Source organism: Clarias gariepinus, chromosome 11 (assembly GCF_024256425.1).
Source record: "Clarias gariepinus isolate MV-2021 ecotype Netherlands chromosome 11, CGAR_prim_01v2, whole genome shotgun sequence".
In the NCBI taxonomy this organism is placed as follows: domain Eukaryota; kingdom Metazoa; phylum Chordata; class Actinopteri; order Siluriformes; family Clariidae; genus Clarias; species Clarias gariepinus.
Window position 1 is genome coordinate 21,740,489 of NC_071110.1, and position 14,381 is coordinate 21,754,869.

The window sequence follows — 14,381 nt, forward strand, 5'->3', positions numbered from 1 at the left end:
GCATGTATGCATCTGCTTTAATTCTCTCCAGGTGCCAGATGCACTGGATACATGACAAACGGGGAAAAACAAACGAGCAACAAAAATGCTACCACAAACGACTACTGCGCAGCCATTTTAATATTTATGCACTGGATAAATAGTGATCTAAGTAGACTACACCTTCTTTCAAAACCAGTATCATTTGTTTACAAGTCTTAAATTAGCCAAGTTTACATGGACGATATTTCTTTAATCTGATTGAAAGATTCCAAAAGCCGCTAAGACCAAAACTGATCTGATGAGAAGCAATTGGTTAAAATGTGATTTTAATTGGTTCCTCTTGCGATGCACTATACTTGAAATGCAGAAACCTTCAGATATAACAGAAGTAGAAGAAAAAGGAAAGGAAGGATAATATTTTTTCCACCTTTAAGCTTAAGCTTTTCAGATAAATCCCTTTCTGCGTTATTATTGTTCACAAAGAAAGACTCCAGTCTCATATTTGGTTGGTTAGACGTGAAACGGTGAGCCAATCAGTACCCTTTCCTCAACCAAAGACCAAGTAAATGTAAATCCACAGTGAAGAAGAAGGGAAGAGGTTTGTTCTCAGTAAGTTTACCAATCAGGAATGGAAGAAAAAAAATTACCTCCTTAAAAATCATCATTTAAATGTTATGCCATGTGTGACAAAAACGCCCAGAACAGGTGTATTCCAACAATAGAGAGACGATCAATTCAAGTGTTTACACAGCTAATATTTACCTATTGAATGGATTGTCAAAGGTTCACACCACCCCTCTCATTCATTCCGACTGGGTCAGACCGCTCCAACTGAGATGTGCTTGCATGATGCATTTCATTTCCAATCGGGCTATTTTCCCAATTCATTAATGGAATATTAGAGTTCATGTAAATGCACCTATTCAATTCCATTTAATTTTATTTGTATAGTGCTTTAAACAATTAGGTCACCTAACCTTTGTGACCTAACCTTAAAAGGGAAACCCTTCACTTGCTAATAGCACCGCAAAATAATTCAGTGCAAGCACGAGACCATTTAGCTTAAGTATTAAAAAACAAACACCTGATTTCTGATGTGTCAAATACTTAAAAAATATTTTTTTAATATGACTCAGTCACTTATGACAACTCCTTTTATCAGCTTTTTCATCTATGCAAAGGAGAATAGACAAGAAAACTGATCAACACTGTAGCACCTAAAAGAATTTCTCAGGCAAAATAAAATCACTGTCTTCAGAATCACATGCGAGAGTATAATCTTTAGCAAAGGCCAAAAAACATGAAAAACATAATTGGTTTTGGAAAAAAGGTTGCAATGTGAAATGTGAAAAAGCCTGAGACAAGTCTGGAGTGATTGATGGTTTTCTTTAGAGATGCTCCTGCTCTTATTTCCACTTAGTCAAGTCCAGTGTGTAGGGACCAATCAGAGCGCAGGACAAAGGGCAGTGCCACCTGACCCCGACCCCTACATTCCAAAGGTCTCTGTCTGTCTGCAGCGATACTCACAGTGCACACACACACAGGCTCCCATCTCCTGTGTCGCTGTCTAATGAATTTCTCTTTCACCATGAGACACACTCGAGCTGTAATTAGTCAGTTTAAAATCAGTGCAGGTATGGACATATAATTCAAGCTACAGTACATTCTATGAAGTCTATTTATTTAATCCATTCATCCATCTTTTCATACTATTAAAAATTGCCAGAAACCATGCAAAGGCATGTTTCTCCTAGTCATCATTTTAAAATATTTCATGCAACAATGAGTCTGGAACCACAATAAATAAGAGCAGAAGTCGTTCCAGGGAAAGGTCGGTATGTTTGTACGTACAGCTCAACCATGGAACTTGTAGACGTCTGCTTCACTCTGGCTGCCATATACCAATCCCATGAGACATGCAGCTCTAGCCAGCTCATTCACTCAGTTCCTGTTACTACTCCATAAATTCATTCCATTAGTCTTGGCTCAACAGGCTGATATGACGTACAGTTATAAAGAACCAAATAAGGCAGAAGGAGAACTGAGAGGTTAGTCGAGTTCTCCAGCCAACTGAATCATTTATCTTTGACGATTGCTTTCAGTCACCCGGGTCATTTATAAAATGTCTAGGTAATGAAAGTATTTGGCCAGTCTATGCTTTGGGATTTTAATGAACTCTGTGAGCTCTATAAAGTCATAGCTGTGAATGATACCGAGAATGAAAGGCCACGCGATTTTACACCAAACAGAAGCCCTGATTAATCTTTGACTTAATTTGAGTTTTGAAATACGAGTTCAAACAGTGTTACTAAACATACTGTAAACCAAACTCTTAAATCTGCAAAAAAGCTGAACTTCTGCTATTTAACAGAATTTCCCTCTCGAATGCAGCGGAGATGAAGCTATAGACCTTTCACAGACACATGACTTCCAGGATGACAATCAAAACAGTGGACAGTGGTTACTATGTTTTTGTTTGATTTGATAGACATTTTATGTATATCGAATAACAGAAAAATTATCTGATAGCCTAGCGCTTCATCACACAAATAAGGGCTAATCTAGCAATTGATGCCCAGATAGAAGAAAACTCTGATCTGGATCCCGGTGGATGAAATGCAGGTCTGGTGTAATGTTCAAAAGAGAACGAGTGTGTGGAAGAAGATAAAGGTGGGAATAAGTAGATTAGTTGACAGAAGTTTGATTACATCTGATGGTGTACAAATACGTGATTACTTCTGGATTTAATGGTGTTTGTTAGCAATAGCATTCCTTCATTCATTGCTTCTGTGACTGAGACAATGCTATGCTTTACACTTCGTAGAATGGCGAAAATGACATTTTAAGCTTTCTAAGCAATAGCTAACTAACTGGTCCAGGGTTAAATGTAGGGTGTGCAAGCCATTGTTTCACACACCAGGTAGTGCCCCTAAACAGGGGTTACACGAATGATTCAGAACGACAAATCTAATCGACTTAAAAAATTCTCACTGAGAAGTGTGGTTTAAGATAACATAACGTAATTAAATGCATTTTTTAGCTGAAAGTGTTTTCGTAACTGGTTGTGTAGGTGGGTATGTGCCTTTTACTGACCAGAAGTGAGAGGGACTGTGGTGGACAGTCAACGCTAACAGTAGTGTTGCAAAAAAAATTAACATTTCTTGCTAAACTGAAATTAACAGACAAAAAACAAAACTAAGAAAGACCCCTGTTAATTTTCTGCCTCGCAAACTACTTGTGTTTGTCTGAACTGACAAGCAATGAAAACTTTTTGAACAATTTTTAATTTATCATCAGCACTACTACTTTAATCATTTACCATGAACATGTTATCGACCTCAAAGTCAAAAGTAATGCATACTATTCCAGTACGTGTCCAGTAAGATTCTGATTAGGTCCATCATCAAACACAGCTTTATTGTGGCTATTCATGTGTCGAACATTTCTTTTCACTGGCTTTAATACATGATGTTTAGAAAGTAATTACTAAATCTCTATTAGAAGAGACTGAGGTCGTGTGCAATTCTGATAATTCTCTCTTTCTCTCAGAAATATTTTTTTTTTACCACAGTGCAAAGGTTTGTACCCCATTATAAAAAAATAATAATAAAATAAAATACAGCTCTCATCTGAGGTGATGTTAAGTGGTGATTTCTGAGGCTGGTAACTCTAAATGAACTTTCTTTCCTAGGATGGTTATGAAGGTAAAACAGTAGCAAAACCCGAGAGCTTGCAAATTCGATTGTGAGAACTTGTAAAATGAATATTTGTATTTGTAAGTTGAAATTTATACTCACAGCTCTGATGTGAAAAGCTGCATCTATCAATTTGCACACCTGTGTTTTGAATTCGAAGTTGCAGATTAACAGGCACAATTGTGTACTACACATTTATCTTTGCGCTTTACTTCAGTTTCGCTGTACAACCACAAGTCGGCGCTCACAACCTCTCAGATCTGGCAGTACAACCTCAAATCCCGGCGCTCTGACTTTTGCTACTCATTTTGCGATATTCCTGTAGCAAAACTGACTTGTGCACTTGTAAACGCGGGGGCAGGGCTGGGGTGGAAATGAAGTCATTTTATTGGTCAATGCCTCACCAATGAACATTTAATTGGTTGGAGCCAGCCAATGAAGTGGGACGTTTTGTGCGCGATGACGTCACAGACTACACAGAGCAGCTCGCGCCCTTTCGGTGGTGGTGGGTCGTCTATGCCAACCAATTAAACGACATTGCTGCACTTTTACTGGTATATAAAATCCAGTAAAACTAATGATAGTTAATAAAAAAAAATTCCAAGCGTTTAAAAACAAAATAGCTGATACATATGCATACAAATGTTTGCATTGTGGCTGGCGTTGTTCATTAGAGAGGCATTGACCAATAAAATGACTTCATTTCCACCCCAGCCCCGCCCCCACGTTTACAAGTGCACAAGTCAGTTTTGCTACAGGAATATCGCAAAATGAGTAGCAAAAGTCAGAGCGCCAGGATTTGAGGTTGTACTGCCAGATCTGAGAGGTTGTGAGCGCTGACTTGTGGTTGTACAGCGAAACTGAAGTAAAGCGCAAAGTACACAATTGTGCCTGTTAATCTGCAACTTCGAATTCAAAACACAGGTGTGCAAATCGATAGATGCAGCTTTTCACATCAGAGCTGTGAGTACAAATTTCAACTTACAAATACAAATATTCATTTTACAAGTTCTCACATTCGAATTTGCAAGCTCTCGGGTTTTGCTACTGTTTTACCTTCATAGATGGTCTTCATGAGAGCCAGTTTCATCATGGTGTTTTGCAAATGCGCTTGAAAAATACTGTTCTTAGAAGAACTGTTTGAAATCAGCTAAATTTCATGTCTTAAAATAACATTTGTGAAAAAAAGGAGTTGTTGTTAATTAAATACCGAATGCAGCGTGTGTTATTTCATAGTTTTAAAATCTCTAAATTCGAATGTGTGTCTGAACATTTTACTGGTCCTGTATGTCCATGACAAGACTTAACCACATGTTAATAATAGATTTAATATCTTAAAAAGGTACATATTCTCTAAAACACTAGTTACAACTTAGCAGGTAACTTAAACATTTATGTAAAAACAGAACAACCAATAAAACCTCTTTTTTATATATATGGTGCAGCAATGGTTTGGTTGCATTGAGTATCCCAGTAAATCACTAAACCGTTACACACTGATGCTAAATGCAGTGGTTCACCTTTTAACGTTTAAACATTTTTCCGGTCCTCCGTTCCATCTAAAGTTAAAATATGAACATGATGTCATCTCAGGAGCCTTTGCTTTAAAAATGAATGAGGTCATCTCTGTCCAGCCTTGGCATCTTTACAACACGAACCGACTGACAGACTGGTGACATATGCCAAGTGTCTGTGTGCATCAGGGCTGTCTCTCCAGTAACCAAGTTTGCTTCTGAAGCCTCAGCAAGTTAATGCTGAGAACAATGCACACGCTGCATGATGCAAGTTTTTTAATTCCTAACGTAGCTGGTCTTAAAAAAAAAAAAAAAAAAAAAAAAAACACACAAAAAAAAGCTTTTCAGATGTCATATGTGATGTCATTCCTACACTAGACAATGATCCTTCAGTAATAGATAGGTATTTAGACAGATGCTATAAAAGCTGTGATGATCATGATAGCATTCAGAAATGACTGGACTATTTTTATACTATATTCCTGATTAAAATGTTCAATATGCCTACTAAATCCATTTACCGAGAAGCACTTTGGATAGGGGGATTTAAGGGGTAAATATAACTTGCACCGTTACCCCCCACCTCACACTGTGGAGTCACTTTTGCTGGAAGGGCATGGATGCCTCACTGCTGCTTACCTCTGACCTCAGCTGGCTCAGTCCTGCTGTGTGTTTAGGCCCAGCTTCTGGCCCACGTCAGCTGCACACAGCCCTGTGATATGTTTAGGTTGGTAAGAATTCTGCTCTGATAAATGCCACAATAGAGTGTTAAAGCTATTTTCATCATGTGCCAGAGTACACAAAAAATAGCACCATCCAAATTGTAAACAAAACCTAATGTTTAACTGTCACTGACTATTTAGAATAAAAATGCTACATAAAAAAATATACACTACCACTATACACTACTAATTTTGGACACATTTTCTAATTCAGTGTTTTTTCCTGATTTTTTTAGATTGGTATCTCTATTGTCTGTTACTTGTGCTCTGTAAGTGAGTTTTGGTCTTGCTTTCCTGGGGTGGTCTTTATAAGAGCTAGTTTCATACTTAACAAGTACTGTTCTTGCAAGAACATTCCAGAACAGATGACCTTCATGTCATAAAATAACAACGACTGTTGTCGTTGTTTTTACTTAATTACCAACTAAAATGTGTTATTTTATACTTAAAAAATCCAAATCGCAAAGCGATTTACACCTGATCTTAAATATTTAAAGAAATAAGCAAAGTTTAAATCAAACCTTTTCCTTTTTCAGCATTAGCTAGGCTTACTCCATTCTTTATGGATTCTTGATTGATTTTGTCTTAAGACAAACACAGATACATTTTGATCATCATATTTTTTTCTCCCAATATGAAGAGAGTGAAAAAAGTGTCAGTATCCAGAAGTTTTTTTTACGTTTCCATGTAAGACGACAGACTCAATAGCTTTGTTACAGACAAATGACCAGACTGAGATGTCTGTTGTCAGTCTAAGACCAGGATGAGCAGGAGAGAAAGAGAGAGAAACAATAATGTTGCCATGGTGAAATCACAGCCTTCTGTCACAGCGTGACAGCAGCCCCAATAACTTTCAGGCTGTCAGCTTAGAATGGCTGTTATCATGAGTAACTATGGCTTTACTCAAGGTTTCAGACCAACACAATGACACTCACGGGTACATAAGAAGCAATTTCTCATGAATCATCAGTATATAATAAGCAATTGCACTTTTTTATGAAATATATGTCAGCTGCAATAGTACAAAAATAAATGCCAATGTTTTCACTATTCCTCTGCAGTACATGGAACTACCAAAAAAGTCAACATGTTAAACTACAGCTGTAGCTCTTTAATAAATCTGACAAATAGTCACAGTGCGGTGACTCTCTATTTTTTATATCCGTATCATACTGCTCCATCATGTGACTTACCAATCTTTCCATCTCCTGCTCCCTGAGGCGCTCCTCACGCTGGCGCCGATGGTATTCCAATAACTCATCTTCATTGTCGCTGATCTCCGTGATGCTGTTCTTGCGTTCTCTCATGCCTGGGTGGCCGATCCGCAATTCCCTGTGCCCTGCTGACATCTTCCTGTGGGTCCTAGGACTAGCTAAGGGCGAGGAACCAGAGAGGGAGCCTAGGCTGATGGCAGGAGACAATGTGTTCCCAAAGCTTCCTTTGCGTCCGCCACCATCTGCTAGCCCAGAGGTAGGCGAAGGGCTGCGGGCACGCGCCAGTCGGGGACTATATAGCTCCTGAGAGGGGGAGGAAGCCTTGCGTCTGTGTCTGGGACTCTCTGGCACTATCTTGGCAGTTTGGCTATCTGAAGACCAGGTTGTGAATGTTCCTGGAAGCGCCCCTGGCAGGACTGGTACTCCTCTACGTGCCAGGGAGGGGCTGAGAGGGGGCAGATCCCTCACGTTGCTGCCACAGCCAGCTTCTAGATTTCTGCGGGCCAGCCGCGGACTCTCCTGAGGTTGTAGTGAGTGGGACTGTGGCTGTCCACCCTGGATTATGTGAACAATTGGGTCCAGTGGGGGCTGGAATGCCCGAGGAGGAGGAGAGAGAAGCTGGGAGGGGCTTGAAATGAATGAGCAATCTGATTGAGACTGATCATGAAATAAGCTGGATGGATGATCTTGCAGACCGCTGTTCATTTTCACCCTGGGACTACAAGGAGGGGATGAAGATGACGTGGTGGTAAATTTAGAAGTCGGTTTGGGACTGGGTGGCACAGATAGCTTAATAGATTGTGTATCACTAAATACTGAAGATACTGTGACAGAAGGCAACATAGGGGGCAGTCGGGGGCTGTCCGGAGACTTCCCCACTGGGCTATCCTGACTCAGGCCCCTGCGGGCTGGTTTAGGGCTCGGCGGAGCTTCAAGAAGAGTCTTTCTCTGGAGCCGAGGGCTCTCAGGCACCTTCGGGTAAGGCAGCATAGTCCGGGGCTGAGGTACGGGCGGCTGACTTGTGTAATTGTAACTAGATGACCTGACCGGAACTGGAGGAAGAGAAGGAATCTGGTCTTGGCAACCACTCGGTGAGGGGCTGTTGAAGCTCCCACTACTTGCAGCTGAAGGTGAGGATAAAGGAGAGAAGGCTGGAGAGGTGTTTTCATAACTGGAGCCCACTGACATAGCACCAGGGCTCGTGGGGGGTGAGAGAAGATAGCGTCCACCTCCATTTAACAAGGGGGACAATGGGGACTGAGCGGCAGGAGGACCCAATGGCTTGTTGGGCTCACAGGAGGAGGAAGAGGGTGGGGGATCATCCATGACTAAGGAGTCCATAATGTCCTGAAGGTCCTTTTCAATGGAACTGACAATAGCACTGTGCTCAGGGCGCACTCTCTCGTTACGTGATGAGTGAGAGTCAGGTTCTCCTGACTGGTGGTTCCCATTGACCAGGCTCTCGGAGTCTGTCAAAAACAAAGGGACAGTAAGAATAACGAACAAAAAAAGCATAATTTTACATAAGTCTGTGTAAATTGATAAAGTGGCAGTCAAAAGTTTGGATGTCTACTCTAATTCCATGGTCTTTCCTGATTTCTATTTCTTTCTACATTGTAAAACAATGCTGAAAGCATTCAAAATATGCAATAATCTCAGTTGAACAGTTATATTGTATATTATTGTATTGTATATTATATTGATATTGAGAAAAACGTTGCATTTGAAGGTTTGTCCAAACTTTTGACTGGTCCTGTAGATAGATAGATAGATAGATAGATAGATAGATAGATAGATAGTGTAATCATGACATAATTTCAAAAGAACAGAAATAATGGACAGATAGCTGACTCTCATGAGCTTTACTCATACCAAGCAGCTTAGTGTTAACACAAGTTCGTTATGCAGTGCTGATGATTCTCAAACCAACATAACTGTTAATCTTAACCGGATGCCATTAAATAAACACTCAGGAATAACTCATACATCAGTAGAAAGTAACATATCTCTCAATCAGTAATCAGCTGAAAAATAGATGCACATCATACATGAACCAGTGCACCAAAATAATTAGGTACATCAATGAAATGAATCAAATCACATTAATGACACGTGCATTTAAACAAATAAAGTGAACAAATGATGTAGATTACAGTTTAGAAAACGAGATTCAATGCATGTGGTTGATGTTCATGGCATAATGCTTTTTTTCTCTTTTAATAAATCGCTTTAGGAACTGACACCATATCGGTGCATCTGTCGAATTCCGCATCATCCTGGTATCAGGTCAGACTAGAAATGACAGCGTGACGGGAAGAATGTGGACTTACATAACGACAGGTCTGCAGCCGAACAGATCCGCGCTGATTAAACGATCAAGGCCGCGCGCTGCCGCTCCGATGCCCGGTGCTCGGGACTAACTACAGCCGGCTGCCCTGCCCTGTCCACGGTCCTGATGTGCGGCGGTATTTCCCTCACACACACACCTGCATTCCGGCAACCCCAGCCTCCGTGCACCATGATTGGTTGGTAGTAACGCTAATCCCGATCCTGATAGGTCTTCTCAATCTGGCTAATCACGAGCCTTCCGCCGATTGGAATAACCGTGCTCAGTAGGCGGGACTTGCGCGCAAAGGGGCGGAGAGAAAACTGTGATGTGATGTGACGACCTGCTGCTGCGCGCGAGGCGGAGAAAACATCTGACTCCTGTCTCTTAAAGGGCCACACTCGTTTTCTTATCATCTCATCATGCTACCTTTCTCTACCCTCTGAGTTTGGTGCGTATTTCTTATTGTTTACTATGCTGTTTATCATACAAGATAGAGACCACTGGTTGTTTTTATTGTATTTACATAAACTGTGTCACTTTCATATGTTTTTATGTGCAGTGCCCCAATTCTGTAGTGATTACATCAACAGTGGAAGACTACACTAAACCTCTAGGATTAAAAAAAATGGAAATAAGATAATGATTATGTCGCTACATACAATATTTATACAATATCTCGTATATGGAGTACTCCATATAAGTACTGCGCGGTCCTAAAAGCATGTATTCATATGCAGATGTATTTGATCCAACATGGGTCTTCAGGATTTACACAAACCCACTTGAGTCTCTATAGGATCACATGGCAGGTTATGTAACCCATCCCTGGGAACTCAGGGCACAAGGCATAAGACAGGATACAACCTGGATGAGATGAGAGTCCATTGCAGGGCATCAGCATGCACACAGTTGCTCACACAATATTGATAATTTAGAAGCAGCAATTAGCCCAATCAGCATGTGATTGGACTGGAATATATACTAAAAATATACCCTAATCAGAATTTAAGCGCAACAAATTGACTGTCGTTATTTCAATGGTTTACATTTTGGACATTCACCAAAGTCCTGGTTTTCTATACTGTAGCCTAGATTCACATAACCTACTGAAATTATTTAAATTTGTTTCCCTGCACACAACTAAACACATTGACACAGGAAAACACCCCAGTGATTTCCTGCACATACTACCATTCAAAAGTTTGGAAATGCTCTTTTCTGATTTTTATAAAGACATCCAAAATATGCAATAATCTCCTTGAACTTTATTACCTAATGCCATAGGGGTTATTCAGTTTTGAAAAGATTCAGTGTTATTACTGGATAAATACAGTATTATACCAAAAGACAGAAAATTAGTCCAAACTTGTTGCCGGATAATGCATTCAGGACCATCACAGTATGATTTATTTCTTTAAATTTATCCAATTTATGGATTCCAATCATAACCCAGTACATGCGGTATAATAGGCTGTACTAATCTTTTCTTTTTTAAATTAACAAGAGGATGTCAATTTCCCAATAGTAAAACATCTTCAGAACACAGACGAATACAAGTGCGTACTTCTAAAGCATCCCACCAAAAATCACAGCTGACAAACCAGACTTTCAAAGAACTAGACATCAATCTCAAGAGCTGTATGGTCTTTACACATTCACAACGCAAATTTCATAATATGAAACTTTTTTCCAATCAAAATATTTAACGATTTCTGCTTCGACAAGAAGAATTTTGTGCATGTGGTTAAAGCATCTATGAGCCAATATTCAGGGGGATATGCCACACCGATCCAATTATTTACTAATTTGCTCAGGACTGATTTGACTGAAACCATCATGTCATATTGAACCATTTTCAAAAAGTTCGCTATAAGTATTCTATAATGAAATTGTCTTCATTCCACTCTGTGTCAGTTGCACTTTGTCTTTCTGGATTCTTGAATGCTGGATGAAACAGAAGTTTATTATCAGCCTAGGAAATGCAACAGACCAGATATGTTTACAGGCAATGTGGTCTAGCAGGAAATGTCAGGACATAACAGGAGGCAGATTGTAGGCAGATTGGAGATTAGTTTGAGATGCTTTCCTGCAACACAGCAGCCTCTGTGCCTCTGGGACTGGGAGAGGCTAAATGCCTGGAATAAGACCTCATTTAAAAAAAAAAAAAAAAAAAAAAAAAACACTCTATAGTGTGACTCCAGGGTACATTTCACACTCTGTGTGTGTCTGGAAATGAAAAACTGCACCCGGAACTATCCACATGGTTTCTCCCTACTCCCTGCTGTGGCATGCAAGGGAGCTCCACCTACCTGTCTATGACTTGTGTTAGGAGTAGAAATGAATTTGCCATAGCAACCAGTGTAGTCAGGACAAGTCCTCATTGAGATTGCCCTAGTTAGCTAGGGGCATCCAGGATTCAGGTGTTGTGATCATCTTAATCGTCAAGAAATCATTATTTTGTGATTACGGTATATCGCCCTAGAAAGAATGACTAATGAACCCTATTTGCCTACTACAGGAAGTACACTCCTTTTACTTCCTGTCTGTGTGTATTACTTATAGAGATGGAGGGGATCGATTTAGTTACATATTGATATTGTTTTGTGTGGAAGTTTTTGATGCCATCAAAAAATTTACTGAGGCCAAATGTTTTTTAATCAATTTTAAATTTATACGTTTGCATTTGAAATTGAGGAATTGAGCTGTTCCTCTATAATCCTACAGGTGCCGTGCTCTAAACTGTTCACACATTGGTTTAGCATCCTATGTGGTAGGAGCGAGTTATTTGTTTAAGAATTGTAATGAAATCCCAATTTGATATTTATTTTTTTCATTATCAAAATCTTTTGATATTTATAAAATCATAAGATTTACAGAAACTATGGCCATTATACATTTATTGCATTATACATATGGCCCTTTATGGCTAAAGACATTTATGGACAATTTATGGACTTTATACATTTGAACATTCATACATATTTGCACTCACCCTGGACATTTCTATTTCATTTTTGTTTCATTTCATTTTGCACACTTTTGCACATTGCACTTTTATGGTCATTACATCTTCACATTCATGCATATTTGCACACTCTCTGGACATTTCTATTTAAATTCTATGTCAATTTCCACATCAGTTTCCATATTTTTACATATTGTCTATATTTTGTTAAAACTAGTTTTTTTATATCTTTTTTTATTTTATATTTTATTCTGCTTTTTTTCTACAGCTAAGTTTTTCTATATTTTATTCTTATTTTATTACATAATTTATTTCTTTTTGATAATGTTTTTAAGGTCACGAGCATTTCTCTGTATATTGTACTGTGTATAACTGTGTATGTGACAAATAAAATTTTAAAAATTTTAATTGACACAGAGGTATCTTAATACTGTATCTGGTAATTCCTGTCCCTAACTACTAATGATAAAAACTGTGACAAAAACCAGAAAAAATGACTACTTTTCAGCTAGACTTTTAGTCCCATCACCAAATCTCATATCAATGGTTAGCAACTGGAAGTTTGTTTTCAGGAAGTTAGATGGGTTTGTTATGGGGATGGTATAGTGGAACAAGTCCTTCTTGCATGATTTTCATTGTTCATTGATTCATTTGATTTCCTTCCACTTTTCCGGGTGGGGTCGCACCAACAGCAGGCTGAGAAGGTCAGCCAAGAAGCCTCTATCCCAAGTCACAGATTTCAACCCCTTATGGGGAATCCCCAAACGCTCCTAAGCATACTGCGAGATCTAATCTTATCACCCGCTTCTGGGTTTGCCCCGGGTTGGTGTCTAGTAGCTGATACAGGCGTGATAGATCTTTAGCAGAGGCTGACTAGAGGGCATTCTTGTGAGTTGACAAAAGCACCTCTGATAGACTGAGAGAAGCAATGGCTCCACTAGAGGCTCACCCAGTTTGTAGAGCTTCTCACCGAGAGAGAGAGAGAGAGAGAGAGAGAGAGAGAGAGAGAGAGAGAGAGAGAGATAGATGGATAGATGGATAGATACTTTAATCATCCCCGTGGGTAAATTCACAGATCCAGCAGTCCACAAATAGTTACATCTAAAATAAGGTAAAAAGCAATCCTTTTAACAAACAAGAATAAAAAAAAATAAAATAAATAAAAATAGGTAAAAGCTCCTGTGCATATTATTGTGCAAAGTCAGTGGTTTTGTGCATATAGTGAGGATGTTATGATACTGCCTGACTACCCAAACCCCCACCCCCACTCCCACGTGTGCAGTTAAACAGTCTCATGGCGTGGGGGAGGAATGACCTCCTCAGTCTGTCGGTGGAGCAGAGAAGAGACAGCAGCCTGTTGCTGAAGCTGCTTCTCTGTCTGGTGATTGTGTTGTGTTGTGGATGTGATGTATTGTCCATGATTGACAGGAGCCTGTTCAGTGCCTGGCGCTCTACCACAGATGTTGGGCTCTTCAGCTCTAAACCCAGCACTGAGCCTGCCTTCCTCACCAGCTTTTCCAGACGTGTGGCGTTCTTTTTCTGTATGCTGGCTCCCCAGCACACTGCTGCATACAAGAGCGCACTAGCCACCATCGTCTGGTAAAACATTGTCAACAGTTTTTTGCAGATGTTAAAAGATTCTGAGGAAGTACAAGCAGGTCTGTCCTTTCTTGTACAGGGCATCTGTGTTAGCAGTCCAGTCCAGTTTGTCGTCCAGCTGCACCCCCAGGTATTTGTATGTCCTCACAAGCTCCACAGTCACCATTTATTATTACAGATAAACTCAACAACACTGTGGAAAAATCTAACTTCCACGGACCATGCTTATAACTTTACTCTTTCGATTACTATACAATAGGTAAGTACAGGGACATAGACAGACCACTACATAAAAAGCTTTTTCACAAAATGGAGTTTCTGCTTCATCAACACGGAATGTTACAGCAACTATATCCAAAAA

At 39.7% G+C, this 14,381-nt stretch overlaps 1 protein-coding gene across 11 annotated transcripts in view; it reads right to left on the minus strand.

The window, feature by feature from the left end:
• The window catches only part of phldb1b (pleckstrin homology-like domain, family B, member 1b), a 77,573-nt gene that overhangs the window by 39,036 nt on the left and 24,156 nt on the right, over positions 1-14,381 (minus strand). For all 11 annotated transcript variants that reach the window (XM_053507233.1, XM_053507234.1, XM_053507238.1 and 8 more), the window contains one exon: positions 7,107-8,596. In XM_053507233.1, the coding sequence (XP_053363208.1) occupies positions 7,107-8,596 (1,490 nt within the window). The remainder of the gene's footprint in view (positions 1-7,106; positions 8,597-14,381) is intronic.